This window comes from Anolis sagrei, chromosome 2, assembly GCF_037176765.1.
Source record: "Anolis sagrei isolate rAnoSag1 chromosome 2, rAnoSag1.mat, whole genome shotgun sequence".
NCBI lineage: Eukaryota > Metazoa > Chordata > Lepidosauria > Squamata > Dactyloidae > Anolis > Anolis sagrei.
In genome coordinates, this window is record NC_090022.1 from 199093758 (window position 1) to 199112616 (window position 18859).

The following is an 18859-nucleotide window of genomic DNA, read 5'->3' on the forward strand; positions in this document are numbered from 1 at the left end:
GATAAAACTATTATTATTATTATTAATTATTAATTATTATTATTATTATTTATTATTATTATTATTATTATTTGATATACAACAAGATTAGTATACAGCAAACAAGATCACTGCTGGCTGTTGTATTGGATCACACGTCAGGCACTTCCCAAGTTTCTAGAACTGTGTGATGTATCGGTGAATAATGCATGCAGATCCAAGTAGGGGAGTCTTTTCCAGCTGACAGATGGTAATTTTGTCAGAGCCGATTGTTTTCAAGTGCAGGCCAAGGTCTTTAGGCACTGCACCCAGTGTGCCGATGACCACTGGGACCACCTTGACTGGCTTGTGCCAGAGTCTTTGCAGCTCAATCTTTTAAATCCTCGTATCATGTCAGCTTTTCCAGTTGCTTCTCATCAATCCTGCTCTCACCTGGGATTGCAACATCAACGATCCATACTTTGTTTGTATTATTAATAATAATTTGGTGCAGTGGGTTGAACCCTTGTGCTGGCAGAACTGAAGATCGACAGGTCGCAGGTTCGTATTCTGGGAGAATGTGGATGAGCTCCCTCTGTCAGCTCCAGCTCCCAATGCAGGGACATGAGAGAAGCCTCCCACAAGAATGGTAAAACATCAAAACATTGGGCATTCCCTGGGCAACGTCCTTGAAGACAGCCAATTCTCTCACACCAGAAGTGACTTGCAGTTTCTCAAGTCGCTCCTGACACACAAAGAAATTGGAAAACAAATGGTTGCAGCCCTTTGTGCAGTTGCCCACTTTTATTCTTCAATTAGTCTACAATTTTACTTGCAGGGCATTAGAATTTTTACATTGTTTCAGGAACTATATAATTGCATATTCTTTCAAAGTGGAGTTGGATTACATAGTCCTTGCAGCCCCTTCCTATTTTTAAGGTTCTTGCAAAGACATTTGACATTATGGACCGTAATGGTTTGTGGACCATCTTCCTGAAAAATGGGTGCCCTGATAAATTTGTGAATATCCTGTGGCTCCTCCACGACATGATGGCAATAGTCTTGGACAGCAGCGGCTATCAAAGTGACACATTTTAGGGTCAGAATAATTCAATTCCTCTGCGTTTGAGGTGTACCATAGAAAAGAACAGGAAAGGGTTAAGGGAGAGGCAGTGGGCGGGATCATGCAAATTACACAGCGTGGTGGAGGAAAGACAGACAATCTAGGATCCCTTGGTCTTGCTAAACTCTCCTGGAGGGTGCAACTTCTGCTTTGTGAAGATACACCGGAAGTGACGACTTCGGTCAGGGCCTTCCCACTTTCTCAAGCAAACCCGGAAGTGAAGGCTTCAGGCATGGCTTTCCCACATTCTCAGGCGAGGGAGAAGGAGGCGGCAGAGGCCATGACGACGGTGGAGGTCCTTCCGGGGCTGTACGTGGGCCCTGCAGGGAAAAGCGGGAAAGCGGCGGAGAGGCCTGCGGGCGTCACGGCCCTCTTGTCTGTGGACTCGGAGCCCCCCGGGGAAGTGGGGCTGGAGGACGTGCTGCACCTGGAGGCCCTCGACCAGCCCGGCAGCGACCTGCTGAGCCGCTTGGACCAGGCCGCCGCCTTCATCGACAGGGTCCGGGGGAAGGAGAAGGGCGCCCTCCTGGTGCAGTGGTGAGGAGGGGGGGAAGCAGGTCCTGGGACAGGCGTGGGCAAACCTCGGCCCTCCAGGTGCTTTGGACTAATTCCTCCGAGGTTTGCCCACGCCTGTCCTACAATCACAGAGTTGGAAGGGAACCCCAGGGCCAACCTCTTACCATGCAGGAACACCCACACACGCACAGATGGCCATCCAGCCTCTCTGTTGTCGAAGGCTTTCATAGCCGGACCACTGGGTTGCTGTGAGGTTTCCGGGCTGTATGGCCATGTTCCAGAAGCAGTCTCTCCTGACGTTACGCCCACATCTATGGCACGCATCCTCAGAAGATGTGAGGTCTGTTGCAGATTACCTGATGAACCAACCTGGACACAGCATATCATTTGAGAACACAGAAATGTTGGACCACTCTAACAACCACTATGTCAGGCTACACAGAGAAGCCATTGAAATCCGCATCTGTGGCAGGCATCCTCAAAGGTTGTGATCTTTGTTGGAAACTAGGCAAGTGGGGTTTATATACCTGTGGAATAATGTCCAGGGTGGGACAAAGAACTCAGACCTCACAAGCTCTGAGGATGCTTGCCATAGATGCAGGCGAAACGTCACGAGAGAATGTCTCTAGAACATTCTCTTAAACAGAGGGTCAGGTCACAGTCTCTCAAACTGTTGGAGGGCCAGATTATAATTTGAAAAATAAAGAATGAAATCCTATGCACACTGCACATATCTTATTTGTACTGCAAAAAAACATTTTAAAGCAATACAATAAATAAAATGAAAAACAATTTTAACATATAAACCTATTATTATTTCAGTCAGAAGTGTGGGCATGCTCTTGGCTGATGAGATAGGGTTGTTGTTGTGTGCTTTCAAGTCATTTCAGATTTAGGTTGCCCCTAAGCGAAGGCCGAGCAAATGACCTTGGAGGGCCATATCTGGCCCCCGGGTCTTAGTTTGAGGACCCCTGCTCTAGAACATGGCCATATAGCCCAAAAAAACCTATAACAACCAACTCTTACCTGTTTGAGGCAAGTGTGAATGCTGCAATTGATCACCTTGATTAACATTGAATAACCTTGCAGCTTCAAAGCCTGGTTGCTTCCTGCAAGGGGGAATCTTTTATTGGGAGGTTTTGGCTGGCCCTGATTGATTCTTGTCTGGAATTCCCCTGATTTCTGAGTGTTGCTCTTTATTTACTGTTCTGATTTTAGAGGTTTTTTTAAATACTGGTTGCCAGATTTTGTTTATTTTCATGGTTTCCTCCTTTCTGTTGAAATTGTCCACATGCTTGTGGATTTGAATGGCTTCTCTGTGTAGTCTGACATGGTGGTTGTGAGAGTGGTCCAGCATTTCTGTGTTCTCAAATAATATGCTGTGTCCAGGTTGGTTCATCAGGTGCTCTGCTTTGGGTGACTTCTCTGGTTGAAGTAGTCTGTAGTGCCTTTCATATCCCTTGATTTGTGTTTGGGCAATGCTGCATTTGGTGGTCCCTATGTAGACTTTTCCACAGCTGCATGGTATACGATAGACTCCTGCAGAGGTGAGAGGATCCTTCTTGTCCTTTGCTGAACGTAGCATTTGTTGGACTTTCTTAGTGGGTCTTTAGATAGTTACAAACTATCAACGGAGTCTATCATAAATCAAGAAGAATTGGATTCTGAAATGGGGTAGTCAAATAAATAGGAAAATATATAGAACTGAACCATTCTCTTTCTACGATTGTTCAATTAAAATAATATTTGAATGCAGGAAAGTACTGTTCCCAGAAGGTGGGGGGAGGGGTGTAAAATTGGTAGACACAAGTAGGAGATAAAGGTAGAATCGGCAAAGTTAAGAACACTAAGAAAATAAGATTTGATATGTATTTTGAAATGGTGATGGATTGTGATGTTATTCTACCTGTGTCTGCATTAAAAACATATTGGGGGGGAAAAGTCTACCGTATGGACAAGTCTACATAGGGACCACCAAATGAAACACCCAAACACAAATCAAGGAACATGAAAGACTGAATTCAACCAGAGAAGTCAGCTATAGCAGAGCACCTGATGAACCAACCTGGACACAGCAAATTATTTGAGAAGACAGAAATGCTGGACCACTCTAACATTCACCATGTCAGACTACACAAAGAAGCCATTGACTTCTCAGGTTGAGCCATTGACTTCTCTGCAGTGCCTTTCATGTTCTTTGATTTGTGTTTGGGCAATGCTGCATTTGGTGGTCCCTATGTAGACTTGTCCACAGGTGGACTCCCGCAGAGGTGAGAGGATCCCTCTTGTCTTTTGCTGAATGTAGCTTTTGTTGGATTTTCTTAGTGGGTCTGTAGTGGTTCAGACTTGCTTTTCTTTTGTAAACATTGAATTCTGCATTTCAGTTGGGACTTAGGTATTCAAACAGGAGCTCCCGGTAGCACGGTGGGTTAAACCACTGAGCTGCTGAACTTGCTCATCAGAAGGTTGCAGATTCAAATCTGAGGAACGGCATGAGCTTCCGCTGTTAGCCCCAGCTTCTGCCAGCCAAACAGTTCAAAAACAGGAGCCCCTGGTGACGCAGTGGGTTAAACCACTGTGCCGGCAGGACTGAGGCCCGACAGGTCACAGGTTTGAATTCGGAGAGAGCATGGGTGAGCTCCCTCTATCAGCTCCAGCTTCTCATGCAGGGACATGAGAGAAGCCTCCCAACAAGGATGGTAAAACATCAAAACATCCAGGCGTCCCCTGGGCAAAGTTCTTGCAGACGGCCCATTCTCTCACACCAGAAGCAACTTGCAGTTTCTCAAGTCGCTCCTGACACGACTAAAAAAATATTCAAAAACATGCAAATATGAGTAGATAAATAGGTATCGCTCCAGCGGGAAGGTAACGGCACTCCATGCAGTCATGTCGGCCACATGACCTTGGAGGTGTCTACGGAAAATGCTGGCTCTTTGGCTTAGAAATGGAGATGAGCACCAACCCCCAGAGTCAGACATGACTGGACTTAATGTCAGGGGAAAACCTTTACTTTATGTATTCAAAACTTAAGCTGCATTTGTGATTTTCCCACTCTTTACTACTCTTTCACTATTTTAAAAGGAGAATGAGATGCCCCATTTTCTGGATATTAAGATGTGACAATATTTCATTAGGTCCACTTTTCTTTTTCAGTCATGCTGGAGTCAGTCGAAGTGTGGCTGTTGTGACTGCCTATTTAATGAAGGCCAATGACCTCCCCTTTGAAGAAGCCTATGCCTTCATTCAGGCCATCAAACCTGATGCAAAGTGCGTCCTTCCCCCTTATTGAATTTGTTTCTTTCTTCCTGAGGAATAGAGTGTAAGTGATGTAAGAACGAGTCTTTGATTTCTTTTTCCAGAATGAATGAAGGTTTTGAGTGGCAACTGAAACTCTATGAAAAAATGGGGTGTGAGGTTGATGTAACCAGTGCTATTTACAAACAGTATCATTTGCAGAATCTTACAGAGAGATACCCTGGTAAGCAAGTTGAAATGCATTAAATAGAAGTAAAAGTTTTGTGCTATGTTTTGTCAGTTGTGACACCAAATATTTTTATGATGCTTGTTTACTGTTTCATACATTTAATGTTGTTTCTTCTTTCAGAATCACAGGACCTTCCAAAAGAAATTTTTGCAATTGATCCAAACAACATTGAAAAGGCGACCAATTATGAACTTACTTACAAGTGTCGAAAGTGCCGGTATGGAGCTTCACATATATTTATTAGATTTATATTCTGCATGGTCCTGAGCAATCAGAGTTCCTTGCAGCATTTTTCTAAATTCTCAAGGGACTCACGAGTAATTGAAATGGCTTGGGAATAAGAGTCAAGATAATACTGTGCATACAATTTATTTTTAAATATAATTTTAATATAGTGCTCATGTGAATACTTACTTACTTTCTTACTTAGACGATCCCTCGTAGCCTGAGGATGATGGTCCTCCAAGTGTAGTGTCTTGGCGATGGGTCTGCAGGTGGCTGTGGAGCCCTATTCCTAATCTGCATGTTCTTCCACAGTGAGGGCATCGGTTTCCAGGCGGAAGGCGGTCCTGGTCAGGGTTTGCTTGATGCGCCTTCCTCTTGGCACATTTCTCACTTTTTCCCTCCATTCGTGCCTCTTTGAATTCTGCAAATACTGCTGGTCACAGCTGACCTCCAGTTGGAGCGCTCAAGGGCCAGGGCTTCCCAGTTCTCGGTGTCTATGCCACAATTTTTAAGGTTGGCTTTAAGGCCATCTTTAAATCTCTTTTTCTGTCCACCAACATTACGTTTCCCATTCTTGAGTTGGGAATATAGTAACTGCTTTGGGAGATGGTGATCAGGCATTCGGACAACGTGGCCAGTCCAGCGGAGTTGATGACGGAGGAGAATTGCTTCATTGCTGGTAGACTTTGCTTCTTCCAGCACGCTGACATTTGTCCACCTGCCTTCCCAAGAGATTTGCAGGATTTTTCGGAGGCAACGCAGATGGAATCGTTCTAGGAGTTGAGTGTGATGTCTGTAGATAGTCCATGTTTCACAGTATAGCAGGATTGGGAGGACAATAGCTTTATAAACAAGCACCTTGGTCTCCCAATGGATGTCCTAACATTCTCTGCTTCATTTGGAAAAATGCTGCATTCGCAGAGCTCTGGTAGTGTTGTATTTCAGTCAATGTTGACTTTTGTGGAGAGGTGGCTGTGAAAGGGGTAGAACAAGTCTGACATAGCAATCTCAGCTAATTAAGCTGCAATTAATTAAGGTCAGAATTACCGTTCAGGCTGCATGCCTTTCTCCATATCATGTTTGTTGGAGACAGCAACCTTCTAATGCCTCTATTGATCTTTGTCTGCTTATAATGTGTTGTTTTGTTTCCTGAAGTGCATGTCTTATTTGGTTTGCAGTTTCCTTAGCTCTATGTACTTGTGGCAGTGGGAGGGGCTGCATATCACGTTACTGTTTAGAATCCAGGTTTAAAAAGGATGACAGTTGAGCCTTGAGTCAGTTTGAGTGTAGAAGTCTGTTTTCAGTCAGATGTCAGTGTAGTTAGAAATCTATTGAGCCTTGACTCAGCTTGAGTTCAGAAGTCTGTTTCAGTCACATGCCAGTGTAGAAAGTTAGAAAACCGTTGAGGCTTGATTTTTTCTTTTGAAAGTAGACTGTTATGAAAGAGAACTGTACAGAGCTATATGGTTTTTGAAGAGACTGTTGAAGACTCTAAGTTAAAGATACAAACTGAAATATTTTAAAGTTTAGCCTGACAAGAAATATGCCTGTATCTTTAAATACATGAAGTTATGAGTAAAACAAACAGACTAAAGAAGTCTGCTTGAATCCTTGTCTGCTGAGAGCATCGATTGAAACAAGATATTTACGTGCCCAATGATCATCCATTACACCATAAACTAAAGCAGGGGTCCTCAAACTTTTTAAACAGAGAGCCAGATCACAGTCCCTCGAACTGTTGGAGGGCCAGATTATAATTTGAAAGAAAACATGAATTAATTCCTATGCACACTGCACATATCTTATTTGTAGTGCAAAAAACACTTAAAAACAAAACAATAATTTCAATTAACAATTTTAACAAATATAAACTTACTAGTATTTTAATGGGAAGGCTTGGCCTGCTTTTGCTTGACGAGATAGGATTATTTTTGTTGTTGTTGTGTGTTTTCAAGTCGTTTCAGACTTAGGTTGACCCTGAGTGAGGGCCGGGTAAATGACCTTGGAGGGCCGTATCCGGCTCCCCGGGCCATAGTTTGAGGACCCCTGAACTAAAGGAACACTTCTATAACTCCACTACTCAATAGGTTATGATCCTAACAGGTCATAATCCATCATACCAATAGGTTACAGTCCTAACAGGCCATAATCCTAACAGGTCCCAATACCTTTTGAATAACTGTTTCCCATGGCAATCATAGACTAGAGAACTTTTGAAATGTGACTATATCAAAATAATTTATTTACAAAAAAGAAAATGATTAAAAATATGCAGAAAATTGCAAAAAAATGCAAAAATTGTAATGCAGAAAAAAATTATGTTCCTTATGGCAAAATTTCAGTTTACTCAGTATTTGTTATGTGGTGCCTTTTGATAAGAAGCCTGCCTTAAGATGGTATATACCGCTTTTTACCAAATCTAAAGCACCATCAAATGTAAGGCACACCCCATTTTTGTAGCTTCAATTTTTAAGAAATGAAATTCTTAGAATATATTTTAGAATTTCTTCTGTATTCACAATACCTTGCTTTTCTTTTAATGTGGCTTTGTAGTGCAGTCTTCCCTATGGCGTGCATAAGGAGTGTCAAACAACTTGGAAGCCATATTGTTTTCATGAGTATTTTACAAAGTCTATGGGCCTGTTTGGGGGGGGGGGCTCAGTGGAAGCAGGAAGTGACACTGGAATGGGCAATAAACTGGCTGAGGACAAAATGGTCATGGCCTGGAAAGGTCATTGACCCTGGGGCTCTTCCTATTCTTTTGCCTCCTCTTTCGGAGATAGCAATATTAAAAACAAAAAACCTGGAGCCTCCCCTTGTATTTAAGGTAGCTTTTTTAAAAACCCGGCAGATATAATCTACTCTTAGGTGTATCCCATTTATGAAATCCCTTAAACAGGAAGAAGCAAGACCTTACATTCGATGAAATACGGTGCTTGCTTTGCAGCGACATTTAGCTTAATATACTTTAATTGTGAAGAATGCAAGAAAATGTACAACTCAAAATAGTTAATTGTTGCTCCTGCAATGCTGCTAGATACTTTTTCTGAGTCTTCTCTTGGTTTTTTTTCACCTGGAAAATAGGCGTCTCCTCTTCCAAAGCTCAAGTATCTTACCTCATGATGAAGGCACGGGACCGCCTGCTTTTGCTCACAAAAGGTTTTCAGAGCCGGCCCCTTTTCACTCTAATGGCAGACCCGGTTGTACTTCTTACTTCATTGAACCTCTACAGTGGATGGAGCCAATGCTTTTAGGAGTGATTGAAGGACAGGTGAGGAAAAGAGTCGTTCTTAATAATTTGAATGTGTCAAAATATTATTTCATTGCTGAAAACTAAACTATAAAGAAAAATGACTTTTATAGAGGGTTAGACCACAGCTTCTTGACTGATGTGATTAGGTTAAGTGTGCCCACCTTATAGTAACAAAGGGGTGAAATCACAGGAATAACAGAATCCACAATTGGAATTGGAAAGGCCCCATCGGCCATTGAGTCCCACTCCTGGATGTCCTCTTTTGAGAGATATCCAGAGAACCCAACCACCTCTCCAAATAATTGGTTCCATTGTTGAACCACTCTTATTGTTGAGAAGTTCTTCCTAATGTTCAACAGCAGTCTTCATTCCTGTAACTTAAAACCATTGGGCCTGGCACCACCCTCTGGGCCAGGAAAGAACAAATGTTCACTCACATGTTTGTAACACTCCTTTGGATATTTATAGAGAGCAATCATGCAGATTGCTGTTTATAAATATAATGGACCCCCTTGTGGTGCAGCAGATTAAACGGATGAGCTGCTGAACTTGCTGACCAAAAGGTCAGTGGTTCGAATCCGGAGAACAGGGTGAGCTCCCGCTGTTAGCCCCAGCATCTGCCAACCTAGCAGTTCGAAAACATGCCAATGTGAGTCGATCAATATGTACCACTTCGGCAGGAAGATAACAGTGCTCCATGCAGTCATGCTGGCCACATGACCTAGGAGGTGTCTATGGACAACGCCTGCTCTTTGGCTTAGAAATTGAGATGAGCACCAACCCCCAGAGTTGGACACAACTAGATTTAATGTCATGGTGAAACTTTACTTAATCATGCAGAACCAGTACGATTCCATTGCTAAAGAAAATGAAGAGTTCTCTTTCTATTCTATCCGGAAAGTCTTTACGTTCTCTGATGTGTTGAATGGTCTCAGTGCATAGCTGCAGTCCACTGAACTTCTCTTTGAAGAGATATGCAAATTGCACTTGATGAAATAGTAGTTAGTGATTTTTTTCCCAGCAAAATAACAAACATCCAGACACATTGCAGCAGACAACTACAAGTCCTTCTGCCTCCATCCGTGAAGTTATTTTTCTGCCCTTCATCCCTTTAATACCTGTGACTTCACAGTCCACAAGGTGTGTTTTGTCACTTTCCTCTTTGCTCACAACACCTTCAGCAAAAACTACTGGAAGTGGAAGTATGCAGATGAACTGACTGCACTCCTCAATGTGTGAATGACCTGGGTGGAGTTGACCTGAGCAAGAGGCCACTATAAAAAAAATATAATCCAATAATATAAATCATAAGAATGTTTTTCATATATATGCTATGGTCATAGAACATTCAATGTACAAACAAAGCTAGTCGAAGTTAACATATATTTAACAATGAATCAAAATACAAGTCTTGTTTGTCCATTGAATGCTCTATGACCATAGCATATATGTGAAAAACATTTTTATGGTTTATATTATTGGATTATATTTTTGTTTATAGTGGCCTCTTGCCCGTGTACTTCGGGGAATCCTTTCTCTGGAGTTGACCTGAGCCAGCTTTGTACATCCCAGTATTCAATGCAATTCGAATCCAAATTAGACAATTCAAGAAAAGGGATTGCCATAATCTGTAAGGATTCCTTGTCTCTGAGGAGACCCAGCCAAAATAAGGAGAATACAATCTGTAGGCTTTGTGTTGATTTGAAGTAACCAGCAAAATGATGAGAAATGATGATTTTGCCTAATTATCCTCATCCCTTACAGCTTCTGTGCCCAAAGTGTACATCGAAGTTAGGTTCCTTTCACTGGCACGGTGAGCAGTGTTCGTGTGGCCGTTGGGTGACCCCTGCCTTCCAGATTCACAAGAGCCGCGTGGATGAAGCAAAAGGACTGCCAGCTGGTGCTCTGCTCAGTGCAAGAAAGCAAAGTTAGCTTGAATCTCCAGCATATTCTAAATGACACAAAAACTATTAAGAACTTATAATACAAGAGTCAGTGGGGCGTTTCTTCTTGTTGTTTTTGGAGTAAAATATCTTTTTTACAGCTTTCCAGAAATATGCAAGACATTTATACAACCAACCCCGTGCTGGGTCACTCTTGTCCATGATTTTGTACCAATCCAATCCAATTAAACAATGCAAGAAATGTATGAATGTGTTTCTTCTATCTTTTCTCTCTCTAGCCTCTTCTACACTGCCATATAATCCAGATTACCAAATCAGATAATCCACATTATCTACTTTGAACTAGATTATATGAATCTACATTGCCATTTAATCCAGTTCAAAGTAGGTAATCTGGATTTTGAATGACAGTGTAGAAGGGGCTTCTTTTTTAAGATGATGAGTTATGTGAGGAAATTCAAAATTAAGACTGTGACATTGGAAAACAATGTTTCAAACCAGCTTCATCTGCTTTGGTCCTAATGAAAATTCCATCTGTTGATATTTGTCCTAGAGATGGGCTTCATTAGCCGCAATAGAGGCTTCCTAATGGAACAAATGCTACAACATGGAGATTTTCATCAGGACCACAAGGATGGAAGGAATATCTGCCCTCTGCAGCCATTTCTATCCTAGAATTTGATATGCCTTTTAAAAAAACTAAAAACATAACAGTGCTCCATGTATATGAACAATAGATTGTGTGAATATGTAAAAGAGTAAAGCTTTGGGGAAAGCGGGAGTCTCTTCCTGGACCCTACACTATAAGCGACAAAAGAGGAATTAATTTCTTTTTAGGAAAGTCTTTCTATAGCCTAACTAGAAAGAAGACAAAATCTGTAAACACACTGCAGTCAGTGCCTTTTACCCGTTGGCCCCTTTGGACTTGACCGCTCCAAAGTGGGTTTGCTGCATGGTGTAAGTATGAGAGAGTGAATGGAATTTCTCTATCTTAAATGATTGTTTCATGACAATGATCCCCTTTTCCTTCTTTTTAAAGCATTTCAAATGTATTAATAAGTTAATAAATAAAATCCAGATCTGGTTGTCTGAGAGTCTACTTGAGTGCCATTGGATCTGTTTTGAATATATATCTAGATAATAAAAGTACATAGGTCACTCAGTTTGTGACATCAGTTCTATGGCAATACCTAGAACAATGTTTCTCAACCTGGGGGGGGGGGGGTCACAAGGAGGTGTCAGAGGGGTCACCAAAGGCGATCAGAAAACATATATTTCTGATGGTCTTGGGAACCCCTTTGGTAGAGAAGGCTGAAAATATCTCAGCCTGTCCTTATCTTCCTTTTTAGAAACAGATGGCGAGGGTGAATACACCTACCGAAAGCTGTCTTCCGCTATGATTGGCTGTCATCTTAGCCAAGGAAAGGGCTGTTTCTGAGACTCCAAGCAGGGAGGGGAGAGAAGGCGTGCTTGGCACATGGCAGCATGATGTGCATGTACAAATAAGGGATAGCATGTGATATTGGAGGGAAGCTTGCACTAGCGAGTCCCTTCAAGTCATGGGGGTTCTGTGTGGAAAGTTTGGCCCAATTCTATCATTGTTGGGATTCGGAATGATCTTTGGTTGTAGGTGAACTATAAATCCCATTAACTACAACTCCCAAATGTCAAGGTCTATTTTCCTCAAACTCCACCAGTGTTCACATTTAGGCAGGCATATTGAGTATTCGTGCCAAGTTTGGTCCAGATCTATCATTGTTTGAATCCACTGTGCAGGTGAACTACAACTCCAAAACTCAAGGTCAGTGCCTACTAAACCCTTCCAGTATTTCTTGTTGATCATGGGAGTTCTGTGTGCCAAGTTTGGTTCAATTCCATTGTTGGTGGAGTTCAGAATGCTCTTTGATCGTAGAAGAATTATAAATATCAGCAACTACAACTCCCAAATGACAAAATCAATCCTCCACCAGTATGCAAATTTGGACGTATTAGATACTTGTGCCAAATTTGGTCCAGTGAATGAAAATACATCCTGCATATTAGATATTTACATTATGATTCATAACAAGACCAAAAATACAGTTATGAAGTAGCAACAAAAATAATGTAATGGTTGGGGGTCACCACAACATGAACTTTTTTAAGGGGTTGCGGCAGGTTAGGAAGGTTGAGAACCACTGACCTAGAAGAACCCTCCACCTTGTGTGACTGGAGCAGAACAGACAACTCCACACCTGTATGCTTGCCTACAGTGCCCTGCCTCATACACAGAGGAAGAATTGTCTAAAGCTACAGACAATGTGGTCGCTTTTGCCCATTTTTGGTCTGAAATTATTTAGCCGCTTGTGCTTCCTCTATTTTATCAGTTTTATACTTATTTATGCAATGCTTTTGACACGAAATAAGTAAATCAGTCCTATATAGCAGGCATGGGAAAACTTTGGCCTTCCAGGTGTTTGGGATGCTGGCTGGGATTTCTAGAAGTTGAAGTCAAAACATCTGGAGGACTGGAGTTTGCCCATGCCTGCTATATAAAGGTTAATATAAAGCAGTTATGTAATTGAGGATATTTCTGAATCTTCTTTGACTCAGCCATGGAAACACATTGGGCAAATAAACTGTCAGCATCCTAAGAAGAAGGCAATGGCAAACCCTTCTGAATAAAATCTTGGCACTGTGATTGCTTGTAACGCTAAATGTGTAGTGCAAATTCATCATCGCCACTTATTTGTGAGCCTCGCATACAATGGGAAGAAAGATTCTGTCTGTTCCTTTCTTCCCATTGTATGCAGAGACAAGACAGGTCCTCCTGGTCAGTTGAAAGGCCGAATAGGGCATAGGGTTACAGCCTGTGTTGGACGGGGTTACACTCCCCCTGAAGACGCAGGTTCGCCTTTGGGAGTGATCCTGGACTCATCGCTGAGCCTGGAACCCCAGATTTCGGTGGTGACCAGGGGAGCCTTTGCACAGTTAAAGCTTGTGCACCAGCTGCACCCGTACCTTGGGAAGTCTGATCTGGCAACAGTGGTCCACGCTCTTGTTACATCCCAAATAGATTACTGCAACGCACTCTACGTGGGGCTGCCTTTGAAGACTGTTCGGAAGCTTCAAATGGTCCAACAGGCAGCAGCCAGGTTATTAACAGGAGCGGCGCTCAGGAAACACACAACTCTGTTGCACCAGCTCCATTGGCTGCCTGTTTGCTACTGGGCACAATTCAAAGTGCTGGCTTTAGCCTTTAAAGCCCAAAACGGTTCTGGCCCAATTTACCTGTCCAAATGCATCTCTTCCTATGAACCATCTAGGCGCTTAAGATCGTCTGGAGAGGCTTTGCTCTTGGTCCTGCCCCCTTTGCAGTTGCAATTGGCAGGAACGAGAGACAGGGCCTTCTCAGCAGTGGCCCCTCGGCTATGGAACACCCTAACTAGGAATGTTGGATCGGCCCCCTCCCTCCTAACATTTCTAAAGAGAGTCAAAACCTAGCTGTTTGAGCAGGCATTTTGCACTGAAACAAACTAATTGAGATCCAAGGAACGATTGGACGATGTGACGGAAAAATGATTTTAGTGATGCGACGTTGAGGACTTGTGTTTTATGGCTTTTATTGTTTTATAGCTTTTATATGGTTTATATTATATGTAATGTTTTTAACTGTATTTTTATGTTGTTTGGGGGCATTGACTGCCGACTGTAAACTGCCTCAAGTCACCTTCGGGCTGAGAGGGGCGGTATATAAATATGGCAAATAAATAAATTCCTTGAACATAACTAACTTGACATGTGTAACTGCTTTTTTAACCCTATCTAAATTTCTTGTCTTTGCATTATTGATTAGATTCTTTCCTTTTGAAGGAATTATTGCAGTCATGTCCTCTCTTTTGGAAAATGAATTGAATAATCACCATCTGCCAACAGGTGGTGCAGGAGAGACAATTGAATGTTTTGAAATAGGAAAAAATAGTCTCAGGATTAAAGATCCTGTAATGAGTGAACTCCCTGCCACGCCACACCCACCATTTTTGAGCACAAACCCAAAGGATTGTTTACAGTGGTTTTCCCAATGTACCTGGAACAGCCTTGCCTTTGCGCTAATAGCAAAACAAGCATGCGTGTCTGCACCTAGAATCATAGAATCATCCAGTTGGCAGGGAGTTGGGCCATCCAGTCCAACCCCCTGCCAAGAAGCAGGATAATCACGTTCAAAGCACCCCCAACATATGGCCATCCAGCCTCTATTTAAAAGCCTTTATAGAAGGAGCTTCCACCACCCTTCAGGGTAGAGAGTTCCACTGCTGAACAGCTCTCACAGTTAGGAAGTTCTTCCTAATGTTCAGGTAGAATCTCCTTTCCTGTAGTTTGAAGCCTCAGCAGCTAGTGATATATTTCTCAATATGAACATGCTTTGTTACCACCACCAACCAGCACAAGCTTGTATGGTTACAGTGGGACATATAAGGCCTCCTCAGTGACTTCATCTTCCACAGAAGACCAGGATTGCCTCCTCCTCCCTGATTTGCTCTGACCAACAGACAGACATCCCTATTTAAACGTCTAGTCTACTTTATTGAAAGTTTGTTAAGGATTTTTTTTTATTTAAATCTTTTTGGTTTAAATTCTAAATACATTTTAAAATTGTTTTGAGACCCACTATTCACTGTATTCAGTGCATAACACTCTTAGAGGAGTAAATGCTTCTCAGTGCATGACACTCTAGCTATCAACCCTATTCAGTGCCTTCAGTATATAACATTCTTCTATAAATCAATGGTATTTAGTGCCTAGCTCTCTTCTCTCTTATTCAAAGTCAAATTTTGGAAAAGATTTCTGTTTTTGAAATAAATTGGGGTTTTGTTTTTTTGTCTAAAAAACACATTTTTGAAAGAAAGAAAAACCAGGTCAGAAAAATCACATTTTGGGAAAAAAATTGGTTTTGAAAATCGATTTTGGGGGAAATTACAAGTTTTGGAAAAAACATGAATTTTTTTCAAATTGGAAAAATCATTTTTTTAAAAGAAAATCAGTTTTTGGAGAAAAAATGACTTGGGGGAATTGGGAAATATTTGGTTTTTTAAATCAAATTTTGGGAAATATTTTGGTTTTTTGAAAAAAGGACTTTTTTGGGAGGGTTTCAGTTTTTTTCCAAACCTCTCTGGTCAGAAAAATCAAATGTTGGGAAATATTTTAGTTTATAAAAGCAAATTTTGGGATATATTTCAATTGTTTTCAAAATTGTTTTTTTTTTGGGGGGGGGGGATGAGTTTTTTCCGAACCCTTTGGGTCAGACAAAATAAAAATATGCGAAATATTTCAGTAGAGTTGACTTCAAAAGTGGGAACATTTCATTGAAGGAGCTAAAGGTTGTGAAAGGTTGCTTTTTTGGTTTACAGTTTCCAGAATTTCCAGTTAGCATGATATGGAGCCCCCGGTGGCGCAGTGGGTTAAACCCCTGTGCTGGCAGGATTGAAGACGAACAGGTCGCAGGTTCGAATCCGGAGAGAGGCGGATGAGCTCCCTCTGTCAGCTCCAGCTCCCCAAGCAGGGACATGAGAGAAACCTCCAACAAGGATGATAAAAACTTCAAATCATCCAGGCATCCCCTGGGCAACGTCCTCGCAAACGGCCAATTCTCTCACACCAGAAGCGACTTGCAGTTTCTCAAGTCGCTCCTGACATGACAAAAAAAAAAGTTAGCATGATCAATGGGAATTTCATGAAGCCACTTTCCCGTGTTTTGATTCTGACACAAAACACAGTTATGAACAGAAACTGGTATGAAGTCCAAATGCAGAGCGTGTGGAATTGGTCTAATGTTTCCAGCTGCTTAAAGATTGATATCTACCCAGTTATGAAAGATATATATATATATATACACACACACATTCTGACATAAATACAGGTCCTTCGTCCCACAGCAATGAGATGAACAAGGTGAGCATTGCCTAATTGAATTTTCTGCAGGTCTCTTCAAATTTACGAGGACCTTAAATAAACGCTTTTCAGTGAGTGTTTGGAAGGCAAAAGAGGGTTATAAATACTGCAGCTCTGGCCTGCGACTGATTTACAGAAGAGCAGAGCTACATTTGCCAGAACAATTCAATGTCAGCGGAGACGTCACAAAGCAAGATTTCTCTCAGGCCTACGGTCTAAGAACAAAGGTGCATGGCATGTCCTTCTGCAGAAGCTTTATAGTCGAGAGCTAGCGTCAATGTGCCAAAATCTCACAGCCAACAGATCTCTGTGTTTTCTGAAAAGAAATTGGAGCCATGGCTGGCAGGGGCTACCTACATTACAGCTCAGAGCAGAGGGCATTGTTTATTGGACTATTCCCAGAATGCCTGAGCCTGCATGGCCAGTTTCCGAATTGGCTAAGGGATTCAAGGCACTTGTCTCCAAAAACAAGATTTTTTTCCAGCTCTGCTACTAGAAAATAGGTGGGTCTAGGCACTAAATAGTGTGTGAGAGGATTAGTACCATTATTAAGTAGTCAGTTATTAAACATACTCTTGTTTATCACCATTGGCAATACCAGTGGGGAGAGGTATGAAATATCGGAAGGTGTCTCAAGCTGTACCAAGAGCGTTTGTCCATTTGGGAGTCCATCACAACAACAACAACAACAATAATAATAACAATAATAGTAATAATAATAATAACAACTTTATTTTTATACCCTGCCTCCATCTCCCTGAAGGGACTTGGGGAGGTTTACATGGGGCCAGACCAAATAGCCGTTTCAGTTCTTAGTGAGTGTTTTCCCAGTCCCACTCGTGCTTTTGCACCTCACAGATATCATCTTCCGATGTCGATGGGCTCCAGATCCCATCAGAGATAACCAGCATTGGCAGCGGTTGGGATGATCCCCCAGTAGCGCAATGAGTTAAACTCTTGTGCCGGCAGGACTGAAGACCAACAGGTTGGAGGTTTGAATCTGGGGAGAGCACAGATGAGCTCCCTCTGTCAGCTCCAGCTCCCCATGTGGGGACATGAGAGAAGCCTCCCACAAGGATGGTAAAACATCAAAACATCCAAGCATCCCCTGGGCAACGTCCTTGCAGATGGCTAATTCTCTCACACCAGAAGCGACTTGCAGTCACTCAAGTTGTTCCTGACATGAAAAAAAGTGGTTGGGATTATGGGATTTGCCATAGAATCAACCACAGGTTCTCAGAGATAGCAAGGAAAAAGCCTAGGAGATTCTGCATGCAAAATGATCTGGTCTTTAATTCTCTGCTTGAATGGAGTTCAGATAGTTGCTTAGGATCCTGCACTGTTCCAGATCTGGAAAACAGAAATGTAACAATAAATTAATTCATGTAGAAGTTTGTTGTCATGTGCTGTCATGTCAACCTATGGCAATCCTCTGACTGAGAGTCCTGTAAGAGCCCCAATCATCAACTAAGCTAAGCTAAGGTCTAGCAAAATCATGGCAACAATGTTTTGTTGTTGTTGTTGTTGTTGTTGTTGTTGTGGTTGTTGTTTAGTCAACCCACTTGTACAGGCAGTCCTTGAGTTACACACATTTGACTTACAAATGACTCATTGTTACAAACAAGGATGAGACAACAGGAAGTGAGAGAGATGTACCCTTTGGAAGGGAAATTCACTCCTGAAAGAGTTATCCTGGGGGAAAGGTGTCTCCACTGGAGGTTTCTCACCAATCCTTGTTTCCACAACAAGCCACTTTTTTTCTAAATCCAATTCTCACAGAGATAGAAAGTGAGGTGAAATCATTTGAACATTGACACAGACAGCAAAATGACTGCCTTTTTTTAAAAAAAAAGTGCACACTGAAGCTGGGCCAAGCTCCTCCTTCCATATAAAGTTTATAATTAGAAAGCAGATTTATAACATATAGACTATTAATAGCATTGACGTTCTTTTCCTCAATTCTGTTCCTGGCTCTTTTAACAGCAGCCAGCTAGGCAAAAATATAGCAGATGAGGTTTTCACTTTGTGGAGAGAAAAAATGAAAAAGGAAGATGTTAAGCTTTTGGCAACTTGCTTTCTCCTTCCTTGCACCTCTACCTTGGGAAGAAAAATTCCTTGTTATTAAACCTCACCCAGCTTTACCATTAGGGAGGGTGAGGCAGATTTTGTGGATCACGAAAAGATAGCAAATAATGTATTAAGTTGTTACTAATTTATTTCCCCTGACATTAAATCTAGTTGTGTCCAACTCTGAGGAGTAGTGCTCATCTCCATTTCTAAGCCAAAGAGCCAGCTTTGACCATAGACGCCTCCAAGGTCATGTGGCCTGCATAACTGCATGGAGTGCTGTTACCATCCTACAGAAGCAGTACCCATCGATGAAGGCTTTCATGAGGGGAATCACTGGGTTGTTGTAGGTTTTTCGGGTTGTATGGCCATGTTCTAGAAGTATTTGCTCCTGATGT

At 42.0% G+C, this 18859-nt stretch overlaps 1 protein-coding gene across 1 annotated transcript; it reads left to right on the forward strand.

Moving 5' to 3' along the window:
* The first annotated feature begins 1115 nt into the window (after positions 1–1115).
* DUSP12 (dual specificity phosphatase 12) lies at positions 1116–10711 on the forward strand. Its single transcript, XM_060762569.2, has 6 exons — positions 1116–1618; positions 4754–4867; positions 4960–5078; positions 5205–5301; positions 8394–8580; positions 10327–10711. Exons 1-6 carry the CDS (start codon positions 1143–1145, stop codon positions 10492–10494), a joined length of 1161 nt encoding a protein of 386 aa, XP_060618552.2. The 5' UTR covers positions 1116–1142; the 3' UTR covers positions 10495–10711.
* Positions 10712–18859: the final 8148 nt, after the last annotated feature.

Excerpts from the sequence above, each read along its gene's own strand:
- DUSP12 (XM_060762569.2), top strand. The coding sequence starts at position 1,143 with ATGCAAATTACACAGCGTGGTGGAGGAAAGACAGACAATCTAGGATCC. Across the intron at positions 1,619-4,753 it reads GGCGCCCTCCTGGTGCAGTG|TCATGCTGGAGTCAGTCGAA; the intron begins GTGAGGAGGGGG and ends TTTCTTTTTCAG. Across the intron at positions 4,868-4,959 it reads GCCATCAAACCTGATGCAAA|AATGAATGAAGGTTTTGAGT; the intron begins GTGCGTCCTTCC and ends TTCTTTTTCCAG.